The 27,394-nt window shown below is 36.5% G+C and overlaps 1 protein-coding gene and 1 non-coding gene across 2 annotated transcripts; both read left to right on the top strand.

Annotated features, from left to right (window-relative positions):
• GTF2B (general transcription factor IIB) lies at window positions 1-27,394 on the top strand. Its single transcript, XM_061186360.1, has 7 exons — window positions 1-69; window positions 4,106-4,212; window positions 20,539-20,672; window positions 22,947-23,093; window positions 23,219-23,348; window positions 24,530-24,811; window positions 26,989-27,394. The coding sequence occupies exons 1-7, from the start codon at window positions 53-55 to the stop codon at window positions 27,120-27,122; spliced, it is 951 nt and encodes a 316-aa protein (XP_061042343.1). The 5' UTR covers window positions 1-52; the 3' UTR covers window positions 27,123-27,394.
• Window positions 17,550-17,622, top strand: TRNAR-CCU (transfer RNA arginine (anticodon CCU)). Its single transcript has one exon. It is a non-coding gene; the product is annotated as a tRNA-Arg (tRNA).

Below are 27,394 nucleotides of genomic sequence, written 5' to 3' on the forward strand. Positions count from 1 at the left end.
GTTTGCGGTACGTCTGTTGTCCCTGGTTGCTGGAATCGCAGTGGCCGTGAAGATGGCGTCTACCAGCCGGTAAGTACGTCCAGCCGAGCTTGGGCAGCTGAGGGGCGGGCGGCGAGTGCGGGGGCTTGCAAGGTGGCCGCCGGCACTTCCGCGTCGGGCAAAACGCCGCGGAGGTGCGGGGAGAGGCGGCAGGACCGGCTGGCCGCCCCGGACAAAGGCACTCCCAGACGCAGGGCTGACAGGGGTGTCGCAGGGGGTACCGAACCGCCGGCGTTTCTCCGCCAGCGTCCTAGGTCGTTTTCTCACCCAGGCACCACCGTGTGAGGGCTCATGTGTCCCCAGCCCCTGGCCTCGCGTCTTTTGCGGATATTTCACCCGTCCTTTTTTTCTTGTTAATTTTTTCTACGCTTGGTTTTCCATCTGTGGCTCAACCAGCCCGAGGGTCCGTGAATCCTCCTCTCTAACGGGAAAGGGTTAATTTTAGGCCCCTGTTGACCCGACAAGCCAGAAAGTTAGGGACGTCAGCATTGGTAAGGCTGAGGGAAACTGATTGCCATCCCCGAGGCCTTTTGAAGTGGAAGCTACGGCATTTCTGAAGAGTTGATAAGTTCTCTTCTAAGAGATTTCTTTACAGATGTCGTCTGCATACTCTTGAAGAAAATCTTGCCTGCGGAAAATTAGGTATGCTGGGAAGTCACTCTTTAATATTATATTTTAAAAATGTGATGTACCCATATCTACAGGAAGTGCATACAGTGCCATTAGCGACAGCCTTTAATCCTGTGACACGAAACATGTTTGCAGACCCTAATTATATCTCTCATGACCACTATGAGGTATATATTAGGATTTTTGCGTAGTGTAAACTGAGTCATGCCAATGTTGACTTATCCAAGGTTAGTGTTAGAAGAGTGTAGAGTCTCAGATGTCTATTTCCTGTTGTCACGCTTGGCCTCTAGTTAACTCATGTATTGCAAGTATCAAATTAACTTCTGTAGCTTCTGGAAGGCAAGGTAGCTCTGGCATAATTTTTCTGAGCTTGTTATCATCTCTGTAATTGAATTCGCGATGAAAGCCATTATCACAAAATAGTAAGCTGGAGAAATCCAGGCCCTTTCTGGTAAACTACCAAGGCTTACTGCTTTATGTTACTGTATTTTTAAAAGGTTGGGGGAGGAGGCAGCCTTAGCGAAAACTACTTGGACACAGCTCTTAAAGCCAGGGACACTTGTTCACTTGTTACTGAATTAGTAAACACTTGTTTACTAATTCTATGTTTGAATGCTCAGTCATTCTAACTGGGTGTGGCTCTGTCAGGTAAGGCTTCCTTGTAGGTAAATGGAGAAATAGCTTCCCATACCACTTATCTATGACTTGTATTCTCTCATGGCAGTAGATCTGAAAGGTAAACGTGGTCATATTTGGGCTCAGCTTTTGTATATAATAGAACAGGAAATGGTATTTGTAAGAAATGTTGTAATAGTTAAATATAGTAAATTCACGTGATAGATTCTTTATGGAAAGAATACATTTCCTTTGTGTGCCTTTATTCTCTTCATTTAAAAAATCTTTGAAATATTTCTTTGAAGTAAATTTTTTCTAGGCATGTCCGGCTTTTAAGTGTATGTCATTGCTGTCCATCTGTTGAGTTTTTCTACCAGTGAGAACAAAGGTAAATGTTAGTATTTCTGTTTTTAGCTTTTTTCCCCCTGAGGAAGATGTACAGTTACTAGGCTATGAAACTGCTTGGTGTTTTCACAGAGAAGAACACAAATGTTGTGACTTAAAATCTAAACTCCACCACTTATTAGTTCTGTGATTTTAGGAAAATCATTCTCTGAGCATAATCTTTAAAATGGAGGTAATGCTTAATTTGCAGAGTTGCTAATGAAGATTAATAGTATATGTATAGTACTAGACACATAGTAGGCACCTAATACATGATAGCTATAAAGTGAAGTTTGGGATTATGTGGCTTCGTAGGCAGCCTGAGTTATTTTAATCTCTGTGGTGGTGGTTTACTCCATTCCTTCCCTCTTGTTTCTCTCCCTTACTTCCCCACCACCCCACTCTTGTGCTTCCTCTTTTCTTTACCCTTGTGGGTAATTTCATTAAAAGTTGACTGCTTGAGCACAGTTTCATTTTATTTTGGATAGGTAACACATGCAAATCATACAAAAGCAGGAAGAAAAGTGAAAATTAGTTTCCTTCTTTCCCTAGCTCCTAGCCATCTAATTCTCCAAAGCAGTCACTGTAACTAGTTTCTTGGTGTTTTCATAGTGATTCTGTGATTTAACAAACATATGCATGTAGTCCTAATCTCTCTTCTTCCAAAAAGTAGTCTAATATAAACACTGTGTGCTACCTTGCTTTTTACCTTTTTTTTGTGAAGTTAGCACACACATTTTAAGTGTACAGTTCAATTACAAAGTGAGCACATACGCATAGCTACCACCGAGGTCTAGAAATCAAATACCACTAGCACCCTGGAAGCCTCCTTTATGCCCTCAATCATTACCCCTTCCCAAACATAACCACGTCCTGACTTCTAACACCATAGGTTTGTTTTGCCCGATTTAAACTTTATATATAAATGTATATGTATTCCTCTGTGTCTGGTTTCTTTTATCAGCATTTTGAGATTTATTCATGTTACTGCATATAAATGTAGTTCATACTTCTTTCAGTTTTCTATAAAATCCCTACCTTACTCTTTTCACTTAGGATATCTTTGAGATGTTTCCATATCAGTTTTATATACATATACACCCACACAATATTATGTCTACTTTTGAATAGTATGAAATATATCAGTCCTTGGTATGCTGTGTGCCACATGGCTGCCCATTTTATGCATTTGTAATTACTGTTACTTTACTAACATTTTCCTTTATTTTTACATAGTTTTCTTTAATAATTTATACTAATTTCTTAATGTTTTATTTGTCATAATTTATTAAAATATTTTTCTAGTAGAAATTTATGGAATAAACATGAATATAAAGCAAACCTCCATTCCCTATTTCTGCAATGAAAAGATCCAAGATGTGTTCTGGTTAACCTGAATATATAAATTTTGGGAATATGGATTACTTTATCAGTTTTTCTGTGGGTATCACCTATGTTGAAAGTTAACATTCTGAATTGTTTGCTACTTTGAGAAACTTTATCCAAAACCACAGATACCTATTTACATACTTTAAGAATGCTTGATGTTGTCTTTTATGTGTATATTTGTGATGGTCATAACATAACCTTGTTCTGTATTACTTCAGGTGAACTTTTAAAAAGGGCTTATTTTCAGTGATACCAGACATTTGTGATTGTAAGGCCACACCCACAGAAATAATTACTAAATCTATGTTAAATATCTTTGATGCTTTTTAGAACTCATTCTGTTAGGTCATTTAAGGCTGATGTGTCTTCCCCAGACTGCCTTATTTTCAAAATAAATTAATCGAACAAATTGTTAATATCACAGATAGATTAAAAAGTAGATTTTGAAACAGTTTCTTGAGGGCTAACAAACTTAGTTCTGGACTAAATGAAATCATCAGGTCCTAAGTTCAGCAGAGCCACCTCTACCACCCTTGTTTGTATACCTTTTAGGTTCAGTGTACTATTCTAAGTGTATTACTAAGGTATGCAGCAAGTAGAAAACAAAGACTTGAAATTTATTCTCTGACCATAGAAATAAGTGGCAAGGGTCACAAACCCAGACGGTTATGTGTAAATGTTGCATGTTATTATGGTAGCTAGTCATTTCTATGTTAATCAAGGTTTATAAACATTTTAGTAGCCTATATGTCAAAAGAAAAAAACACTTGTTTTCCATTTAAGTTTTTAAAGCCTTCCATTCTGCAAACCAATAACCGTCCTTACAAAAAAACAATTCCAGTCGTATCTGTTAATACTAGGTAGGATTTAAAGTAACCTAACCTAGGATTTTTACTTTGAGAATTTAGCTTAAATGTATTATAAATGTAAATGTATTATAAATTTATTGGAAAAATGTTCAAAATCCTCCTCTTTTTCCCCCCAAAAGAGTAGTACTTTGTTGCATGTTGGTTAGGAGGATATTAAAAAAAAATTTTTTTTCATTTAGTTTGGATGCTCTTCCAAGAGTCACATGTCCAAACCATCCGGATGCGATCTTAGTGGAGGACTACAGAGCTGGTGATATGATCTGTCCTGAATGTGGCCTGGTTGTAGGTGAGCAGTTACTATGGTTTTAACTGAAATCACTATTTGGAGCATTTTGTTTTTGTGTATTTTCCAAACTCTCTTTTAATGAATACATTCTGACTTTTTTCCCCTACAGGTAATTCATATTTATTGTAAAACAAAAAGAATTAGAAAAAAGGAAATAAGTAAGAGTGAAATCAGAGACACCATATTTTATTGTCTGTACAAACGCATATATTTCATAATGTGGGGTAGGAGGGAGCATCTAAAATTGAGATAGCTGATCCAGAAGAAAAGGCCCTTAGTCCTTCGTCTCCTGCGTCCTTAGTCTTAAACATTTGATGCACTCTTGTGCATATGAAATAATGAATAAATGTAATCTAACTTTTGTGACTTTGGTATATTTCAACATGATTTACTTCAGAGTAATAAAGGTAGATAGGCATGATTTATTTTGGAGTAATAAAGGTATATCTTTATAAAGGTACTGAGTCTCATCCAAGGCCTTTTAGTCATCAAAAATGATTTAATTTTCATTTGCTCATACAGAATGATTTATTTATGAATTTCTAGCGTGGAATTGTTAGTGTCAAAATAATGCTTCTTAAATCACTTTTATTTCTACTTTCTCACTAATCTAGATATGTAGCATAACTTTAGGATAGAGATAGTCTGTTCAAAAAATGTTCTTATGGTGGGGTTGCTGCCAGCACCTGAGAAAAGGAGTACTACTTCGAAGTTTGAAATAAGAATGAAACTGCTAGTAGGATTGTGGGAAGTATAACAGAAACACGGGTGGTGATATACTGTGGAAGTGTCTTGCTTGGAGGACATCTGTAATATTCATGCAAATAGGCTGCTTGCCTCAGACCTCCAGTGGGAGTTTTAAATCATACAGAGTTGTTAATAGGAATTGGAATCCATTTGCAATTAAATCCTGCTCAGTAAGCAGTATTAACAGTTAATGTACTTATATGCTAGGCACTGTTCTAAGTGACTTACATATTCACTCAGTTTATCCTTGGAGACACTTGTGAGGTGTCTTCATTTTAGAGATGCAGAAACTGAAGTTTAAGTAGTCTGGCAGTCTAGCTCCACTGCCTGCATGGGAGCCAAATTTCTATCCTGCCATTGTCTTGTAATAAAATGAGTTCAATCTGAGACTGGCAAACTATGACCTATCACCTGTTGTTATATGGTGTGTGTGCTGAGAATGACTTTTATGTTTTTTAATTGTGAAAAAAATCAGAATAATTTTGGGGACACATGAAAATACTATCAAACTTCAGTACCCATAAATAAAGTTCTGTTGGAACATAGCCACACTCATGTGTTTATATATTGTCTATGGCTGCTTTCATGTTACAATAGCGGAATTTAGTGGTTGCAACAGAAACCATATGTGGTGCTCTCATCACATCATACTGCTGCTCAGTGCACTACAAATCCCAGTGAAGCAGTTATAAACCCACAGCATTTTTGAGTGCCAGGCATATCTCCATACTGCAACATTTTATTTATTTATTTTGTTACCATTGCATACCCATCATGTCAAAATGAGAAAAAAAGCTGAACTCTAAATGTCATGCTTTTAAGGCACAGTGGAGCGTAGGTTATTTGTTACTGAATTAGATGGCAAAGCATTGTGTTCATTACGCAGTGATACTATAGATGTGCCAGAAGAATACAACAGACGTTGACATTACCAGACTAAGCACTTATCACAATACTACTAATTCAGGAAAACAATGGTCAGAAAATTTAGAAAATGTATAGTGGAATATTTCATCACAGCAGAATTTCTTCACAAAAATAAAAGAATAAAAATAAGTCAGTTTGGCCTCTTGACCCGCAAAGCCTAAAATATTTACTTTGGCCCTTTAAAGAAAAGGTTTGCTGACCCCTAAGTTAAATGAGAGCATTCTGATTCTTCCAAAGTATTAAGATCGAACTGATAATATGTAAGAGTGAGACAGAGACAGAAGACTGAAGATAATTTCAGATTCTTGGCTTTCCTAACTTCTGTAGCCACTTAAAAAGAAGTAGTGCAAAAATACTGCATTATATTTCCAGTCTTTCCATCAGCTTCACTTCCACTTTGACTAGCAAGATAGTTGGGTAAATAAAATTAAGCAACTGGAGAAGGAAGATTTAATTCTCAAGGCTTACATGCTTTTTTGTGCTTGGAATCCTTAATTTTTAGTTGCATTTTTCTGTTATATCAAACCAAGGGAAGTTAATTTTCTTTTAGTTTTGCTTTATTATTAGTCTTGAACAACATCAAAACTACTATTTTTCATTCTAACTAAACCTACTAGGCTAAATTTAAAACCTGAAAACTTAAAAATATAATATGATTAAACTTCTCTATATATAGAAATACCTGTTTATGATACTGGTGTTTTTGATGTAAAATATAACAAACACTTGCTTTAAAATATACAGTAGCCTTATTCACAGATATTGTGGTTAAATGTGTAATATGATGTCCTGCAAGTGAAGAATCTATTCCATGACTAGACAAGGGGAGGCAGGCAAGAGTCTGCTAAAAAAGTTCTGTTTTGCTAAGGATATCATCAATCAAATTATGTTGAGAATAGTTTAATTGATCATGACATTCCATGGGTCTAAATTTTAAAAATAACATATACATACGTACATATACACACAAACGTATATCATTGTCATATATCAATAATAAATTTAGATTTGCATCATCTTGCTGGTTTAAAGCCATATGCTTTGTTGCCAGCTCAATTCAACCTTTATTTCTGATACTATGGAAATAGGGAAGAAATTAAGCTGGACAAATATTTTGCAGTCCATTGAGGGCATAAAATTTGTGGCTTTTTTCATATTTGAGATATTGATGTTCATAGAGATTTTTATCTAGACAGCATCATCATGTGCTTCCTCATAAATAATCTTGGTGTACATAGTTTGTACTTGCCATGAAATTTTACATTGTCTGAACGTTTTTAGATTATAACATATTTATTGAATAAGCATTTTGAATAGCTTTCTGTTTAAATAATCACCAGACAACCTTAGAAACAAACTCTTTTAGAATTGTTTTTGGACCACTCTGTACTTAATATTTAATATGTTCTTGAAACTTAGGGCAGCCTGTTGTCACTAACTCCGCTTAATTTTAAACCCAAGACTAGATACTGCTCAACTGTTATCTTCAGAGCCATATATTATCCCTCTCAACTGAGTTATCAAGTAGGGAGAGCCCATTACTATTATCTTTTTAAATGAAATTCATAATACAAAAAATATGTTTTATATAATATACCTTTTCTCTAGTCTCTAATAATTTCTCACTGTCCTTCAAACCTTCATTGGTAACTCCTTGAGGCCCACCACTCAGTCTTAAAACCAGTGCCACGTATTTTAGGACTTTCTTAAAGCAACACGTACTTTGAGGAACCAATTTCTGTTTCAGTAACATGACAGATCACCTCAAAATTAGTGGCTTATAACAACCATTTCATTTTGCTCATAACTTTATTGGTCATTAATTTGGGAAGGATTCATCTGGGCCATTGTTTCGGCACTGGCTAGACCTGGAGGATCCACTTCCCTAACGGCATCTTCACCTGCATTTTGGTGCCTTTCTGCTCCTTAACCTCCCCACAGAGATTTGTCATCCTCTAAAGCTTCTCCATAGTTGTGTTAGAGTAGTCATATTTCATACATGGTGGTTGGTTTCTACGAGAAATATCCCAGGAGCAAGTGTTTTCAGAGAGAACGGAGGCTGGACTCAAGTAGTTAAGGGCTATGCCTTGGAACAGGGTCACTTCTGCATTCTATTAGTCAAAGCAGCCCTAGGACCCACCTAGATTGGAAGGGGAGGAGAAATAGCCCCACCTCAATGTGAGGGTGACAAGGTCATGTTGCAGAAGAACATGTGGATGGGAGATATTATTGCTGCCATCTTTGGAAAATACAATTTGTTACGTGTTTGATGTCCTGTTTAATTTTTCCCCAGTATTTAAATGGTTGTGTAGTATTTAGTCTCTCAGGTAATTTAGGTTGTTTCCAATTTTTTGTAGCTGTTTGTAGTACTACTTATAACATGTAATAGTTTTTTTTTTTTTAATTTATTTATTTATTTTACGTATTTATTTTGGCTGTGTTGGGTCTGTGTTGCTGCGCGCGGGCTTTCTCTAATTGCGGCAAGCGGGGGCTACTCTTCATTGCAGTGCGCGGGCTTCTCATTGCGGTGGCTTCTCTTGCTGCAGAGCACGGGCTCTAGGCGCGTGGGCTTCAGTAGTTGCAGCATGTGGGCTCAGTAGTTGTGGCTCACGGGCTCTAGAGCACAGGCTCAGTAGTTGTGGTGCAGGAGCTTAGTTGCTCCGCGGCATGTGGGATCTTCCCGGACCAGGGATCGAACCGGTGTTCCCTGCACTGGCAGGCGGATTCTCAACCCCTGCGCCACCAGGGAAGCCCCCATGTAATAGTTTAATTGACTTTCCTCTTGTATTTGAGTTATAAGATTGTTATTTTAGATGTATGAAGTATTATGATTTGTCATTGGCTGTCTCATCAGTGACCCTTAAGATATTGGTAGTGATCTCTAAAAATAGGGCCGATTTTTAAAGCAAAGCTTTGTCATTTCTGCCATGTTGGCTGTAACAGCACTGTTGGTGGGTTTTTTCCCCCAAATCCTGTGTGATTATGACACTTTAAAAGTTGAGCACTAGGTGGCAGTATAATCATATTTAGATTATCACTTTGTTCATAAGTTTGACCTTGTATATTGTTTGTGCATGATTTATAGGCTGCAAAGTGTGAAGTTAGTAAGCTGTCGTAACAGCTATTAAAACATGAAATTGGTTATCAAGACTTTTATAAATTAGGATTTCACAATGAGGTGTTGTATAGAACTAGTGGTACCGTTTCTACTTAAAGCCACTTTTTGTGTAGCATTTAAAATGGAATTCTTCCATTGTTCTTAAAAGTAATATAAGGAAAATACCGGAAAATAGTTTAGATGAATTTGAAAGAGAAAAATTAGTCGATTTGACCTTCCCCTCCTAAATTCATTCTGGATATTGTTTATACCAGTGAATCTGAGACATGAACGTGAATGTGCATTAAGAATCAGCTGAGAAATATGTTTAAAAAGATTCCAGGCCCCACTTCCAGACACCCTAGCTCAGGTCATATGTTGCTAACATGTTAAGAAACACAGATCTATCCTGTAAACTTTATAATTTGGCACATTCTTTGAGATCTCTGTACTTTTAGGCTTCTCATCTTTGCTTTCATATTTCCCATGTCTCCAGACCTAGACTGCAAATTCCTGTAAGACAGATACCTATGTGTGTCCATAGCTCCTAGGGTAACTAGGAGTCAATGGCCCTGGAGTCTAGACTTGGCTCTACTACTTAATAAGTTATGTAACTAAGGTCAAGTTACATAATTTCTCCAAGCTTAACTTTCTTTATGTGTAAAATAAGTACACCACCCCCAAAAGGACATGTACCATACATCTCAGATTTGTTAGGGATTGTTAAGAATAAAATGAGATAATGTATAAAATATATAGTATAATTTTAGTATGAGATTTCAGTGATACATATTTTAGGGATATAAGTACTCCTTTTTTCTTAACCTTGTAGAAAAAAAGGGTGATTCCAAATCTGAGATGCCATTCTTCCTAGCAAGTCAGTTGCAAAATGTGTTTGAGTGATTGTTATGGGTCCGGCATATTTAACGCTGCAATTGTAGTATTTTAAATATTATCGGATTACTATCTTTAAATTTGCATTAGCAGTGTTTCCTAAAGGAAAATATTCAGCTTTAGTTTACTATAGCCAAGTTATATTTTAAAATTAAGGAATATTTGTATTCACTTTCAAATTCTTGCTTTGTCATCTCTTGTGAGCCCTCAGACACAGCCTTTTTACCTAATTCAGAAATTTCTAATTTAGATGCTGCTTTCTCTTAAGCATCAGAGAACGACTAATTTTACTTGGGTAACACAACCACTCTTTGAGGTAGTTTTTTGATTTTACAGAAAGGGAAACTGAGGCTTGGAGTGTTTGGGTAATTAGCTCAAGATTCTACACCTAGTAAGTGACACAGCCACTTAAATCCAGATTTGTTGGACTTGAAAAGCCTTTGGTCTTTGTACTACATGTTTCCATTAAACACTGTGCTGGTCAAGGAGAGTGATAGAAAGATGAGATGCTATAAGCAAGCTCTGGACCAACTCTTTGTCTACTGTGTGGAAGGGAGGAAGGTAAATTAAAACAACAAAGAGTGGTAAAAGTTCTATTACAGATCTTCCAAGTTTGGTGAGAACACGTAGGAAGGAAGTGGTGACTTCCTAGGGAAATTACTGTTGAATTTACATTGAAAACATGATCATTAAGAATGAGTAAGGGTTTATGGAGGGAAAGTCATTCCAGGTAGAGGGGAAAAGAAACATGTGCCATAAGATGGAGGCCTGAAAGTATCAATATTAGTATGTGAAGGACTAAATGTATTGTGACTAAGTTAAGATGCATCTTCTACCAGAGCCACAGCTCCTTAGCTTAGATGCTGCTGCTTGCTGCAGACCTGCCCGTATTTCAGGAAAAGCAAGGTCTGTTCACATATTCAAGGATGGAACTTATAACGTATTTTCCTTTACAAACTGTTTTCCTAATGGTAATTACACTGTTGACTTGTACAGGTTTTTGTTTGTTTGTTTGTTTTTTAATGGTCTAAACATGGATAAAATAGGCTTTTATGGGCTGGTCTGGGAAATTAACCATGATACGGTTTTTTTCTAGTGGATAATTCATTTTGGGTTGGTACCCAGTTTACATTGTGAACATAAACTGATTTAGAGACTGACTTAATAGTATTTCTTTATAAAATATCTCTTGATCAAAGTTCCTTCAAAATTATCTTTAATGCAAGATTTCTGATAAGAATGTATAGTAACCCTAGACTAAAGATCAGGATTCTTTGAAATGTGAGAAGGAATGGTAGGAAGGGTTAGGTGACTGAGGAAGGTGTGGAAACTAATGATGCATTTCATTTTCAGCATTAGATTTAACAAATACAGTGTGTTGGCTTAAACAGTTTTCCAGAGCACCTTGATTTTTTTTTAATTAAAAAATTCAGTGCTTTGGATTTATCCATCTTGAATAATAATACATTTTGATTATTGAAGTTTTTGACTTAGCACATTTTGAAAACTTTTGTAGTTTTAAACTAAATGGTTTTAGATAAATCTAGCCTATGAAAACAAGTAGCTTGGGGAATATTGTTCTAAGACTCTTACTTCTGAATTCTCTACCAAAGGTGGTATGCCAAAATGCTTACAAGATGGCAGAAATAATTGAAATTCTGGGCAGTTCCTCTTAATATTCCCTTTTAAAAAATTCCTTTATTGGGACTTCCCTGGTGGCATGGTGGATAAGACTCCGCGCTCCCAATGCAGGGGGCCTGGGTTCGATCCCTGGTCAGGGAACTAGATCCCACATGCATGTCACAACTAAGAGTTCAAATCACAACTAAGGAGCCTGCCTGCTGCAACTAAGACCCCACGCAACCAAATAAATAAATAAATATTTAAAAAAATTTTTCTTTATTAATTTACAATAAGAAACAGAAAACAAAAATATCCTGAGTCTAGGTCAGGTTGGAAAGTCAGACTATCTTCAGTATTGGCTTCTTGGCTGCTTTTGATATGTTGCAGTTTTCCCCTTTGTTAAAATTGCTACCTTAAGCCATTATGATTTTAATATTGTACCACAGAATATCTTTGGTTGTATTTACCATTTATAGCTTGCCTGGTAAGAAGGTTAAATGTCTGTTTAATTTGTCTTTGTGTACTGTTTCCTTTATACTGTCAGGCAAAGTACCTTGTTTCTACTGGACATCCTTTCTTATCTCTCTCTCTCTCTCCCCCGCTACCGCATTATTCCTTGTAGCAGAAGATGCTGGTTGTTTCCCAGTATCTGTTACCCAGCTCTTTCTTTAATAATAAGAATCCACTGGGCCTGTGGCTGCTCAGCTAGACTGTATTTATTTCCCAGCTTCCCTTCCAGTTAGTTATGGCCACCTGATTAAGTTCTAAGAGTGCACTGTAAAGTAGAAGAGATTTGTGCAGTTCTAGATTCTGCCCTAAGGGATGTGCTCTCCCTTTTTCTCCTTCCCATTGGCTAGAATGCAGACATGATGGAGGGAACTACCAGCAGCCATCATACACTACAAAATGCAAGTCATGATGAAGATGGCTTATCAAAAAAGATAGGAGGAGCCTGGGAGTCACACTAATCCGAACTATTAACTATGGACTGGTAACCTGAGAAAGTTCTATCTCGTTGAAGTTACTATTGTTTTTGCTTTGATTACAAACCTACCTGTATCCTTCCTAATACATTTTTGGAATCATACTGGGAGTTTATTTTCGTTTGGATTCTCTATTGTCTGCCAGGGATTTGTGAGTACCCAGAGAGGCTGGGAGTACTTATGGTGGTGGATTGGAAGGTTTTCCAACATCACTGCCACCACTGGACTTGGATTGATAATTCTTTATTACAGGATGAATAAGCATAAACATCAACCTGAGGTTTATGAATACAAACTACAGTAAAGAGGAACAGTGGTTCTATGGACTTAACAGAAAATTCTGCCTCTGATACAGTTTACTAGAAAAAAGTTATAGAAAATAACTGCTTTTTTGTGATCAGTGAAATAAAGCTTCCTTAATGTTTCTATTAAAAGTGGTCAGAAATAAAGAAGATAGCACAAGGAGACAAACACAGTAAAGCTTTTAGATAGCAATGAGCTGACTTAACATTCTAGAAAATTGAATCAGTAAAGCAGAAAACAAACCTGAGAATATAAAGAGTGAATTTTGGAAAGTGGTAAAGACAAGATAGCCACTATGGTACTACTTGAAGATCCAGCTGAATATGATAAAATATTAAAGGTGCAATAGAAGAAAACTTTACATTCCTCACAGAAGACCCTTAGGGTTGCAGATGAAGATTCCCACGCACCACTGGGGAATGTATCCTTTTAACATTTAAGAAGTTTTATTAAAAATTTGCAAGCAACCAACCAGTAAAAACATTACTTTGAAGGGACCTAAAATTTTGTTGATGGAATACAGTGAAGTTAAGTCTGATTCCTGTTTGTCTTGTGACACAGAAAGGTCATAGAACAATCTTTTTAAAATAAATTTTTACATAAATCCACAAAAATACAAAGCTGAGTTTTATTTGCTACTTGTCATGTGGAACAGTACTGATGACTATTCCCTGATATTTCTGGTTCTTCTCTTTTGGGCCACATGGTACAATTGTATTTCCCCACTCCCTTTGAAGTTAAACATCACTCCTTGACTGGCTTTGGCCAATGGCATGTGAGTAGAAATGTTACTATTAGAAACCTATTTCCCTAGCATGGTGACTGGCATGTCTCAAGTGGTAGGAATTCCATCATCTTGAATAAGGACTGCATAGAAAGCAGTCCTGGGCTTTCTATTTATACCATCCTGGGCCAGCTTTTTTTTTTTTTTCTCCCTAATCCAACTTGTCTTTTTTGAGGCAGTACAAAGCGAGCACTAAAAGAAACTCATGCTAAGTTACTTTTGGGCCAAAAGGAAAATGTTATGAAATGAAGCATGTTGGCTAACTAATACTTTATCTTTAGAGTTCTAGAGAGACTTAAGAGATGTGAGTTAGTAAAGATAAAGTATTCTCTGTTTTTTTAAATTAATTTATTTTTGGTTGTGTTGGGCTTTCGTTGCTGTGCGCGGGCTTTCTCTAGTAGCGAGCAGGGGCTACTCTTCGTTGCAGTGCACGGGCTTCTCGTTGCGGTGGCTTCTCTTGTTGCAGAGCACGGGCTTTAGGCGCCTGGGCTTCAGTAGTTGTGGCACTTGGGCTCAGTAATTGTGGCTCGCGGGCTCTAGAGTGCAGGCTCAGTAGTTGTGGCACACGGGCTTAGTTGCTCCGGACCAGGGCTTGAACGCGTGTCCATTGGCAGGTAGATTCTTTTTTTTTTTTTTTAATTTTTAAAATTTATTTATTTATTTATTTTTTTGGCTGTGTTGGGTCTTCGTTTCTGTGCGAGGGCTTTCTCTAGTTGCGGTGAGCGGGGGCCAGTCTTCATCGCGGTGCACGGGCCTCTCACTGTCGCGGCCTCTCTTGTTGCGGAGCACAGGCTCCAGATGCGCAGGCTCAGTATTTGTGGCTCACGGGCTCAGTTGCTCCGCGGCATGTGGGATCTTCCCAGACCAGGGCTCGAACCCGTGTCCCCTGCATTGGCAGGCAGATTCTCAACCACTGCGCCACCAGGGAAGCCCCTATTCAGATCAATTTTTTAAAATTAATAGACTATAAAAGCGGTTGAATATAAGCATATAAAAGTGGTTGAATTAAAATCACTGGTTAAAAGTGGTTGAATATAAGCATATAAAATACTATAGCAATTACTAGTTAGAAAATGAGATTCTTAACAACAAAAAGGTCTAAATGTGACATACATGTAATCTGAAAGAAGACCTTGAGAAAGAGTATATTCCCTTGTCCAAGAAGATTGATAAAAATTGTTCTGTCACTCCCCCCAAAGCGTATAGGTTTGATACAGTTTAATTCAAATTCAACAGTATTTTGGTGGGGGTGAATTTTAATTTTTAGTTTATTAAGGTATAATTGCAGACAATAAAATTCAAAGATCCCAAATGTATGGTTTAAATTTTGACATTGCATATACTGGTGTAACCAACACACGAATCAAGATGTTTAGGGATTTCCCTGGCAGTCCAGTGATTAAGACTCTGGGCTTCCACTGCAGGGGGCACGGGTTCTATCCCTGGTCAGGGAACTAAGATCCTGCAAGCCTCACGATGCAGCCAAAAAAACCAAACACAAACAAACAAAACATGTTTAGACCATTTCCCTCATCTCAGAAGTTCCCTTATGCCTTTTTCTAGTCAGCCACCTCTACCCCCCCACCTCCAACCCAACCCAGCAATCACTGTACTGATTTCTATCCTCAGAAATTATTTTGCCTGTTTTTGAACTTCCTACAAATAGAATCATATAGTATGGTTGGTTTTTCTTGTGTGTGTGTGACTGACTTTTTTTTTTGACTCAAAATAGTGTTTTCGAAATGCACTTGTTATTGCATTATTAGTAGTTTACTTGCTGAGTTTTCCATTGTTTACATTTTCCCATTGATGGACATTTGGGTTGTTTCCACTTTTTAGCTAATATGAATAATGCTACTCTGCACATTCTTGTATGAGACTTTTTAAAAATAAATTTATTTATTTTATTATTTCATTTTATTTATTTATTTTATTTGGCTGTGTCAGGTCTTGGTTGCGGCATGCGGGCTCTTCGTTGTGGCGCGTGGGCTTCTCTCTAGTTGTGGTGCTCGGGCTCCAGAGCGTGTGGGCTGTCTAGTTGTGGTGCTCAGGCTCAGTAGTTGAGGTTCACGGTCTTAGTTGCCCAACCAGGGATTGAACCCGCGTCCCCTGCATTGGAAGGCAGATTCTTAACCCCTGGACCAGCAGGGAAGTCCCATATTCTTGTGTGAGATTTTTGTAGGCAAATACTTAGGAGTGGAATTGCCAGATCATAAGGTGGGTAGGTGCCAAAATAGTTGAACAGTTTTAAACTGGTGTGAATGATTTTGGCAATTATTCTCAATTTCTTCTTGAAAAAATAAAGAGATGAAACTCATTGTTGTAGAATATAGTATAATATCTTAGTTAATACTCTTTAGACACCACTGATACATGGATTGAGAACTGTGCATGTGTGTAATACCTAAATGTACATATTGAATCTGTTTACCTTTTTGGATGGGGAACTTGATCAGAGTGTTAGAGATCATACTCTATAGATGGATGGAGGAGTAGTGCTATTATGTACATACAGTCGTGCTATGATTTTGGCTATTAAAAATCTTTATATATAGACTTTCTATCTGGTGTTAATTTTACAAAAATCAGTGTGTGGTTAAGAAAGGAACTGGTGAAAGTTGGCATGTTTCTCTTTCTAGAACGTGAAAGGCTGTGTGAGGTTGTGTGTTATGTGCACATGTGCTAATTGGCAGGCAGCTTCTTGTCAAAGGTTGATTATGCCCAAACAGTATGGCTGCCTTGTACACTTACTCCTTGAAAAATTCTGTAATGCAGTTTCCTTCCAGAGCAACTTTTAAAAATGCTACCATTTAGATGTTCTCCAAGAAAATCCTTTATGTATTCTGACTTTTTTTCTGCCCTATTTCTTGTTACTCATGCACTTAATCTGGTGGTCTAGTTGTAGTTTCATGATGTGCTATTTGAGTTATTTTGGAAATTTTATTTTTTACAAATGCTGTGTTTTGAGCAGTAACGTATAAAAAGAGGGAATGGCTCTTAGCACAAACCACAGATTGTTGAATGAGTCATGTAGATCATTCCCACGTATGTGGAAAAATTACATCACTACCCAGTTCTGGGCTTTCTATTTATACTATCCTAGGCCAGCTTTTTAAAAAATTTTTTTTCTCCCTAATCCAGCTTGTCTTTTTTGAGGCAGTACAAAGCAAGCACTAAAGAAACTCATGCTAAGTTACTTTTGGGCCAAAAGGAAAATGCTGTGAAATGAAGCATGTTGGCTAAATAATACTTTATCTTTAGAGTCCCAGAGAGACTTAAACGATGTGAATTAATAAAGATAAAGTATTCTTTTTTTTTTTTATTAATTAAAAAAATTTTTAAACATCTTTATTGGCGTATAATTGCTTTGCAATGGTGTGTTAGTTTCTGCTTGGCTGCGTTGGGTTTTTGATGCTGCGTGCGGGCTTTCTCTAGTTGCAGCGAGCAGGGGGCTGCTCTTCCTTGTGGTGCACGGGATTCTCATTGCGGTTGCTTCTCTTTGTTGCATAGCATGGGCTCTAGGCGCGCGGGCTTTGGTAGTTGTGGCTTAGTGGGCTCTAGAGCGCAGGTTCAGTAGTTGTGGCGCACAGGCTTAGTTGCTCTGCGGCATGTGAGATCTTCCCGGACCAGGGCTCAAACCTGTGTCCCCTGCTTTGGCAGGAGGATTCTTAACCACTGCACCACCAGGGAAGTCCCTAAAATATTCTCTTAATACAGCCATTGTGTTAATTAAGATATTAAAAGTTAATGATGACATTTGATTTTTTTTAACTTAAATTTATTAAGTAACTCTAGATTTGAAGGCCACAGTAGTTTTTTGTTTTGTGTACGTTTGTGTTTTTATTTCACTGACTAGGAAAGTTAGATTCACTTTTCTCCCTTTGAAAACATGAAGCATGGAGACACTGTGATATCACTTTGATCAGTGGATGCTATTAAAGGGGCTAAACTTTGTCTAAAAATCTTGTTTTGGGGGACTTCCCTGGTGGTCCAGTGGTTAAGACTCTGGACTCCTAATGCAGGGGGCCCAGGTTCAATCCCTGGTTGGGGAACTAGAACCCGCATGCCGAAACTAAGATCCCGCATGCCACAACTAAGACACGACACAGCCAAATAAATAAATAATAAAAATAAATATTTTCAAAAAATAAAAATCTTGTTTTGGTGTTTCGATAGAAATTTAGTGAAAAGAGCTTGTAGTGGAATAGGCACAATATGATATAATTTTAATCTTACGAAAAAACATATATATACACACGAATGAAAAGACAGAAAGAATATATGCCAGAATATTTACAGTGGCTGTCTTTGGGTGTTGGTAATACAGGTAATTTTGTTTTGCTTATATGACTATTTTTTGTAAGCAGCTATTCTTCTGTAAAAAGGAAGAAAAGTCAGTCTCTTTAGAGTGGTCTCTTGGAGACATGGGCCTTGCTTAGTATTATAGTAAAGTTCGGTGCACAGTTACAGATTTTATGTTTCTTTCAGGTAAGTTTTAAAAATCATTATTAATTTATGTAATTAGAATTGCTTCCCAAGTTTAGTGATGTTTGTTTTTATGAGGAGGAAGCAGAGAAATCCATCATGACCATCCCATCAATTTAACTTTTTCTCCTTATTTTGGGCCACCTGCCCAATCTCTGATCCACAGAAGTTGCCTAAACTGATCTCCCTGCTTCTGCTTTCCTTGGTCATTCTTATTGTGTAAGGTATGGCAAATGGGGATCCTATCTCTATCCCAGTTCCCTAGTGACAGGGACACACGATAGTCCAAGTGAGATCTGGTTATTCCCAAGTGAGCTGAGCGTTCAGAGAAAAACAGATTTTCCCAAAACCATCAGGAATAAATGATTCTGTTGTGTATTTACCTGTTTTCTTAAATATAACACTAAGATCAGATCACTGTACTCTGTTTATAAGCATTTTAGTTAATGTACCATGTATAAAAAAGTTTAGAAGATTTAGCACAATCTACATGGATTTCCTTCCTTCTGTTCTCTCCCTGCCTCCTTTGCTGTCCTACTGATCCTACGGATCAAATACTGCAGCAAAGCACTCTGATATTGATACTGTAAAAGTCTAATATGGAGATTAATATTTTACAACTGGTGCTCTTCTTATTCAGAATGAATGTCAAAATGTCAGAATGTTTGTTATCTTATTATTTTTATAGCAATAAATAGCTAATATCAAGCAACTTACTTTGAACTGGTTTTTAAGCACTTCATGTGTACTGAATCTGTATTAGCTTATTTAATGTTTAAATCTTTAAAATGAGGTTATTGGGGAAATTTAAAGCTGAGGAAGTGAAGGCACAGAAATGAGGAAATTTGTCCAAAGCTAAGCAGCAAGAGTCCACACTGTTAACCATTATATTATTTGACTGTCAATACCAGACTTTTTTTTTTAATTCCTTCCTTCCTTCCTTATTTATTTATTTATTTATTTATAAAATTTTTAAAAAATTTATTTATTGATTTATTTATTTATGGCTGTGTTGGATCTTCGTTTCGGTGCGAGGGCTTTCTCTAGTTGTGGCAAGCGGGGGCCACTCTTCATCGCGGTGCGCGGGCCTCTCACTATCGCGGCCTCTCTTGTTGCGGAGCACAGGCTCCAGACGCGCAGGCTCAGTAATTGTGGCTCACGGGCCCATTTGCTCCATGGCATGTGGGATCTTCCCGGACCAGGGCTCGAACCCGTGTCCCCTGCATTGGCGCAACCACTGCGCCACCAGGGAAGTCCCCCTTACTTATTTTTTTATTGGAGTATAGTTGCTTTACACTGCTGTGTCAGTTTCTGCTGTACAGCAAAGTGAATCAGCCATGTGTATACATATATGCCCTCTTTTTTGGATTTCCTTCCCATTTAGGTCATCACAGAACACCAAATAGATTTCCCTGTGCTATATAGTAGGTTCTCATCATTTATCTGTTTTATACATAGTAGTGTATATAAATCAATCCCAATCTCCCAATTCACCGCCCCCCCTTGGTATCCCTACTTTTGTTCTCTACGAATACCAGACTTCTTTTAACTACTGAGGTAACTTACTTCTGCCATTCCTTTCTCCTTTCTGTTTGTTGTGTTTAGGCACAGATGAAAATGATCTGGTTCCTGCTTTCAGTTTTATCACAGCTGATGGAAAAGCTCATGTTTTACGAATGCAGTATAGAACAGATTTTGGAATCCCATTCGCGTTTCAGTTTTAGCTGTGTGATCTTCGGCAAATTAGTTTTATTTCTAGTGTAGCAATAAAAGTGGTACCTACCTTTATAAAGCTTGCAGGATTGAAAGAGAACATTTACAAAGGGCACAATCACTAGCATATGCATGTGTTCGTGTTAACTCTTGTCTATGGTTGGAGGTGTTACCAGCCATTGAGCATTCCCCCCAAAGCAGTAATCTACACCAGATCTCCCCATGTCTGGCTTCTTGCTTACTGATTTCTAGGCTTAAAGTTTATTCTGTATGAATTATTTGGCCCAAAATATTTTTTCATCAAATAGTTACTAAAACATACCCTTAGGCTTAGTTCTTTGCAGAGCATTGCCCACGAAAACTTTATAATTTTTTAAATGTTAAACTATGTGTATTAATACCATTGTGAATAGTGTTTTCTGTTTTTTTCCATGCCTGTTGCACATTTTGTGCAAATTTTGGTTCTTCATGGTTATATTACTTTGCATCACATATGAATAGCTTTATTTTGCTATTTGTCCTTATTTTGACTAATTCTTTGTTACAGGAGTTAGAATATGATTAATCATAGCATAATGTTTAAAGAGGGTTATTATTGGACTGGCACAATAGGAGTGCTTTAGGACAAATGCCTGAAACAAGATACTTAAGCTGAAACCTGATGTTTGTGTTGAGATTTTCTGGGAATAATAGGGCTGAGTTGGGCATTAAGCAGCATTAAATAAATCCCATCTTGACAAAACAATTTAGACTTGCACTTATATTCTCAGGTGACCGGGTTATCGATGTAGGATCTGAGTGGAGAACTTTCAGCAATGATAAAGCAACAAAAGATCCATCTCGAGTTGGAGATTCTCAGAATCCTCTTCTGAGTGATGGAGATTTGTCTACTATGATTGGCAAGGTAATAAATCCATTCGGCAGGAAGTACCAGGTGCAGACTGACTAAAGACCTGTTTGGAAACTTTGCAAAAGTATCAGTCACTGCCCCAATGAGTAATCTTGATCTGAGAGTAAGATTTGCCAGTAATACTATTGTGAATGATGGTTGCCTTATGCATTTCTTCCATCTTAAATGGGAGACCAATAGATGGAAGTTACAGACTCTTTGTATCTCAGGCCCTTGTTTTCATGAAGCAGTTTTGCACAAAAAATTGAGTGTAGTATGTTCTTTGAGTTCATATTGACATGTTCCTTGAATATTAGGAGTGTTTTCTCTTTTCCCTCGATACCACCTAAGATAAATTGGATCTCAGTATAGACTGTTTTCTTATATTGGTGAATTTATGACTTGCCTAAGCTTTACTTTCCTCATCAGTAAAGTGAGAATAATACTACTTTATAGAGATATTGCGGGTTATATGGGAATGTATGTAAAGTATCTATAACACATGTAGTGTGTAGAATGTGTTCAATAAATGGTACCTGCTGCTATTATATAAAGCAGGAGCATAATCTTCCTGGCAGCCGGGCTGTTTTTTTCTCTGTTATCTGAATTGGAAGTAGTAGTGGCATTATTCCAAAGGGCTCATCAAGGAAGTGTATGCTGTTTTAGGATGGAATCTGTACTACTGCATAGTCTATTTTTAAGAAAGTATTCAAAAGTAGGTCATTATTTTTTCATGGTCTGTAAATTACATATTAAGTTTGAAAAATGGTATAGGCTAATTTAAAAAGTTTTCAATATTCAGAAATATTTTAAAGTAGGAGGTTTCTGTATTTGCTTTAGCTTTACAGGCTGGAAAAAAGTATACTAAGGACAATTTTAAATGTTTAAGATTGCAACTAATTAATGCTGTGACTTTTTTTAATGTTTAATTTTTTTCAATAGGAAATACATGATTCAAAAACAAAAATGTAAAAAAACCACAGTGGTTTTTCCTCACCCTTGACCCCTAAACTCTGTTTCTATTGCAGCCCCCTTTCCCTGTCAGAACAGGTAACCACTAATATTAGGTTCTCCTGTTTCCTTTGAAAGTTGTTTATGCCTATATGGCAAAGAAATTTTTTAAGATGGTACATTTGTCATATGTTAAATTTCTGAATGTATTTGGGGATATTTCTGGACTTTGCATCCTTTCTCTAACCTGGTCTAGTTAGTCCAATGCCACACCACACTGTTCTGATATCTGGCTTTATTGCCCTTTTTCAGCATTTTCTTCACTTGTCTTTTCCATTTAAAGTTAGGATAACTGTGTTTAGTTTAAAAACAAAAACAAAAAAAACAAAACTTGGGTATTATTTTCACTGAGTTTTGTTAGATTTATTTGCAAATTGCCTTAGGGAAAATTGACTTCTTAAGGAAAAAATCTTGTTATCCAGAAATATAGTATGCATTTCCATTTCCTTAGGTCATATGTGTCCTTCAGTGGATGTTTTAAACTTTTCTTCATCAAGGTCTTGCATGTTTCTTAAGTTGATCCCTAGATATTTTATCTTTTTTGTTGCTGTTGTAATTGCAGCTTTTTCTTTCATTGTCTTCTAACTGGTTGATTACACATATGTAGGCTATTGATTTCTATTTGTTAACTTTGAACTTGCCCCTCTAATGAATTCTCTTATTATTTATAGCAGTTTGAGTGATTTTCTTGAATATTCTAGGTAAATACAAAGGTAGTATCTGCAAATAGTTTATCACTTCCGTCTCAAATTTGTACTTCTAATCTTTCTCTTGCTGAATTTTAATATAATTATACTAATGTAATTAATATAATTGTTATATAATAACATTATATAATTAAAATTACATCATATTGGCTACTTTTTCTAGTACAGTGTTAGAAAGTGGTAGTGGTAGGAGGTGTTTTTGTCTTCTGACTTCAGTGGTAATGCCGCTAATGTTTCTTCATTAATCATTGTGCTGGCTTTGGACTTGGGAGTTCTGTTTGCTTAACTTTTTTAAGCACCTTTGGAGATAATCATGTGACTTTTCTCCTAGGTCTATTAATATGATGGTTTATATTATTAGATTTTCTAATAATATATTTACATTTAAAGTATTTGCTAGAAAACCTCTTTAAAACCATCTTAACCTGGTACTTTTGAGGAATAGAGAGGTTGCTCAGGGTAGATTTCTTGGGTAATATGGAGTCAGATTGTATAAGTTAAGTTTTCTTAGAAATTGTTCATTCAGGTTTTCAAAGTTTTTTGCATAAAGTTATAAAACTTTGTTTTATAGGGTACAGGAGCTGCAAGTTTTGATGAATTTGGTAATTCTAAGTACCAGAATAGGAGAACCATGAGTAGTTCTGATCGGGCAATGATGAATGCATTCAAAGAAATCACTACCATGGCAGACAGAATCAACCTCCCTCGAAATATAGTTGTAAGTTCTTGTCTTTAAGCCATGCTGGCTTTGACTTAGCATAATTTAGTGAAAACATGAAATTTTGCTGTTGTGGCTAATTAAATGGCCTAGAATTAATTAAACTTAGTTTCTCTGCTTTGAAGGATCGAACAAATAATCTATTCAAGCAAGTGTATGAACAGAAGAGCCTGAAGGGAAGGGCTAATGATGCCATAGCTTCTGCTTGTCTCTATATTGCCTGCAGACAGGAAGGAGTTCCTAGGACATTTAAAGGTAAGTTTTTAGTTGCTTAGATATAAATGTTACCTATTTCATATTAAAGTGACAGACCAAAGTCAAGCAGCTTTGACAGTAGGTAGATAAGTCATGTCTTCCTGGTTACATACAGTAATCCACCTGAGTATCTTTCTAAACCGCCTTATTTTATTCCTTGACAAAAATTCTGTGATCATACTGATCATGTTCTTTTCAGGCTATTTCCCATGTAAAGTCATGTTAGTCCATGTAAGCCCTCTGTTCTTTGCTAGTAGGATCTTCTGACTATATCTTGTGCGCTTTGAGGCCTGGCATCAGAAGCCTTTGTAGTAAGTGTGTACACTGGATGCACAGAAAAGTTTCCGCTCCCAGCACAGGTCTCTACAGGTGAGGGAGTCAAGCCTTAGAAAGCATGAATGAAACTTTTTCTCTTGAGTTAGACAGTTTGTATTTTCACACTTAGGTTGGAGGCTTTGCGAGAACCAGTGTTTTTCATCTAATTTGTAGTTTACCCATGAAAACATTAAAACTTTTTCACAGTGTTGCTGTGATACTTACACATTTTAGCTTAAGACTTTAATTACCCTTCATTCATCCATGAATATTTTTTACATTTTCTTGTGTCAGAGTGAAGAGGCAGTGACCATTATCATTACCATCTTTTGGGTTATTACAGCTAAAACTAAGGCTTTTGTTAAATTGATTCTGAAAGTGGTAGTTGAATTTTTAGAATAACAGGGTCAAATATTTGATCTTATTTTTCTATAGCCTGTAATCTCAGGAATTGCATGTACGTATGACATTGTGTAACTTGAGAAGCCTTCTTTAGTTTGAGTATTTTCTTTCATCTTCTTGACATACTCCTTACAACAGATTAATACATAAATATCAAAGAAGTTTTTGATTGGTTGAAGAAACTTACTTGCATGAATTGAAACTTAAGAGAAGTTAATATTTTGAAATATTAAGACCTACATTTAACTTTTTAAAAACTTCTTTTAAGTGTAATAAACATTTAAATTAACTGAGAAATTTTAAATTAGCTCTATGAGAAGTATCACTGAGAGGATTAGAGATTGATCTTTAAGGCATGATTGAATTTTGCAATTAGAATATATTACTTTTATAATCAGAAATGATAGATTTTAAAATGAACTACATGGCCTATGTGGATTTATTTAATTTTTTTTTCTTTTCAGAAATATGTGCCGTATCACGAATTTCTAAGAAAGAAATCGGTCGATGTTTTAAACTTATTTTGAAAGCTTTAGAAACCAGTGTGGATCTGATTACAACTGGGGACTTCATGTCCAGGTTTTGTTCCAACCTTTGTCTTCCTAAACAAGTACAGATGGCAGCTACACATATAGCCCGTAAAGCTGTGGAGTTGGACTTGGTTCCTGGAAGGAGCCCAATATCTGTGGCAGCAGCCGCCATTTACATGGCCTCACAGGCATCAGCTGAGAAAAGGACCCAAAAAGGTAGGATTGTTCATCAGGAAGGGTAGTGGTGAAATTAATGAAGGCTGTAGTATGTGACTGTATTTCCATTTTAAGTACGAAGCAGGTACAGGCCTACCTAGCTCTGTTGCACTTTGCAGATACTGCATTTTATTTATTTATTTATTTATTTATTTACAAATGGAAGGTTTATGGCAATTCTGAATTGTCAGATGATGGTTAGCATTTTTTTAGTAATAAAGTATTTTTTAATTGAGGTATATGCATTGTCTTTTTAGACATAATTCTTTTGCACATTTAACAGACTACAGTATAGTGTAAATATAAATTTTATATGTACTGGGAAACCAAAAAATTCCTGTGATTTGCTTTACTGCAGTATTGGCTTTATTTCAGTGGTCTGGAACTGAACCTGCAATATCTCTGAGGGATGCCACTAAATATCCAGAGCCCATGTTTAAGAGGTAGTTCCTTAGCATCAAAACTCAAGAAAATACAGCATTTTAAGTGTCTCATAAATAAAAATATTTGGGGGCATAACCCTGTGTATAGACTTAACTTTTTTTTCCATTTGAATTAAGTAATTAATTTTAGTTTGTACATTTTTCATTTTTAGAAGTTTTTATTTGTTCCTCCTAAATTCTCCTGGTTATTTTGAATAGTCTCTGTTTTTCCCCTCAAAACTTAACTTTTTAAATCTTGAGAGGAGGTGGCCATGCTTTGTTTCTCATTGGCTGGCATGGTACCCTACAGAGAGGCACACGATAAATATGTGTTGACCATCAAGTTTTAACTTTCTGTGAAACCTGTTCTCTTTCTTCTTTTGTATGCTATTCAGTTTCTTCATGAAAATGCTAACAAAAGTAGTTCAACCTTCTGCAGCTATTTTTGAATTTACTGTTGTAGAACTTTCAAGCAGAAGTATTAAGTGAATTTCTTTACAAGCATGCATTCATTAATTAGTTCCATGATCCTCAAAAAGATTTATAAAGAAAAAGGAGCAGTCAATTCTAAATTTAAAAGTGAGGTAGTGAAATTACTTGCTGCCCAGCAGCCAGTTGACATTCACATAGTTGACATTGATTGGTATTTATGTCTAGAAAAATATAATGCAACATAAGAGAAGGAAATTTAAAATTAGCTAATTGTGCACTGATGGCAGCATCCACACTGAAAAGCTGTAAAATCTCACCGATTTGAACTGGCTCTGAAAAGATGGTAAAATGAGTTTGTATTAAAGGGTGTGTTTAAAAAATCTATTTTGATTAAGTATAACTAACCAAATAATTGTCAAGTGGCAGTCCTTTGGGACTTGGTTTAAAAAATGGAAGGAAAATATGACACTGACTTTGAATGGTAAAAGTGGATCCTTGGATTCTGTAATAGACTGTAGAAATAACTCATGTGAGCTCAATATATATGCTCAAGTATGTGTTTATAATAGTGAAAAACATCTATATCATGCTATAATATACAGCTGTTTGACCTCAGATATGTTAAGTAGAAAAAAGAGGTTGTAGAAAAATACTTATAGGGACTTCCCTGGTGGTCAGTGGTTAAGACTCCACGCTCCCAATGTAGGGGGCCTGGGTTCGATCCCTAGTCAGGGAACTAGATCATCACACATATCGCAACTAACGATCCTGCACGCGGCAACGAAGATCCCACGTGCTGCAACTAAGACCCAGAGCAGCCAAATAAATATTTTTTTTAAAAAAGAAAAATACCAACATGATCCCATTTTGGTTTTAACCTAACAAGAACCTCTTAATAGAGGTTTAGCTAGGGGAGACGTTGCAGGGGAACTTTTAAACACAGAACTAATAAAGTGAATTTCTTTACAGGAATGTATTCATGGATTACTTCTGTGACCCTCAAAAAAATTTATTGTGAAGAAGTCAGTTCTAAATACAATGAGCAATATAATAGCTATCACACATAGTGCTATGCCTTGAGCACTGTTTAAATGTTTTCCATATAGTAAACCTTTTAAATTAATTCGACAGTGCTTTGCGAAAAGTACTAATACCATTATTATTGTTGTTACTGTAGCCCTGCTTTCTACTTTTTAGTTTTTGAAAATATTTTTGTTTTCTTTTTCACTTAGACGTTTTATAGTACCATGTCGCACAAATGCAGGTAGTAGAAGGGGAGGTAGGATGGAAGTTAAACTTAATATTTTGATTTTTGTCTTTTAGAAATTGGAGATATTGCTGGTGTTGCTGATGTTACAATCAGACAGTCCTACAGGCTAATCTATCCTCGGGCCCCAGACCTGTTTCCTACAGACTTCAAATTTGACACCCCTGTGGACAAACTACCACAGCTATAAATTGAGGCAGCTAATGTGAAACTCCTATGAACACTGAACTTTGCCTGTTGTACATAGCCTATACAAAGTGCTGGATTGAGCCTTTAATAAGGAAAAACGAAAGACGTGGTACGCATTCCAGGGCTAAATATTAATTGCTTGGCATTCATATGTATATACTAGTGAAACATATTTAATGATTTAAATTTCTTATTCAATTTGCTTTCTTTTGTAGCAATCTAGGAAACTGTATTTTGGAAGATATTTGAAATTATGTAATTCTTGAATAAAAC

Source organism: Eubalaena glacialis, chromosome 3, assembly GCF_028564815.1.
Source record: "Eubalaena glacialis isolate mEubGla1 chromosome 3, mEubGla1.1.hap2.+ XY, whole genome shotgun sequence".
Classification (NCBI taxonomy): Eukaryota; Metazoa; Chordata; class Mammalia; order Artiodactyla; family Balaenidae; genus Eubalaena; species Eubalaena glacialis.

Excerpts from the sequence above, each read along its gene's own strand:
- GTF2B (XM_061186360.1), top strand. Across the intron at positions 23,094-23,218 it reads ACCTCCCTCGAAATATAGTT|GATCGAACAAATAATCTATT; the intron begins GTAAGTTCTTGT and ends TCTGCTTTGAAG. Across the intron at positions 23,349-24,529 it reads AGTTCCTAGGACATTTAAAG|AAATATGTGCCGTATCACGA; the intron begins GTAAGTTTTTAG and ends TTTTCTTTTCAG.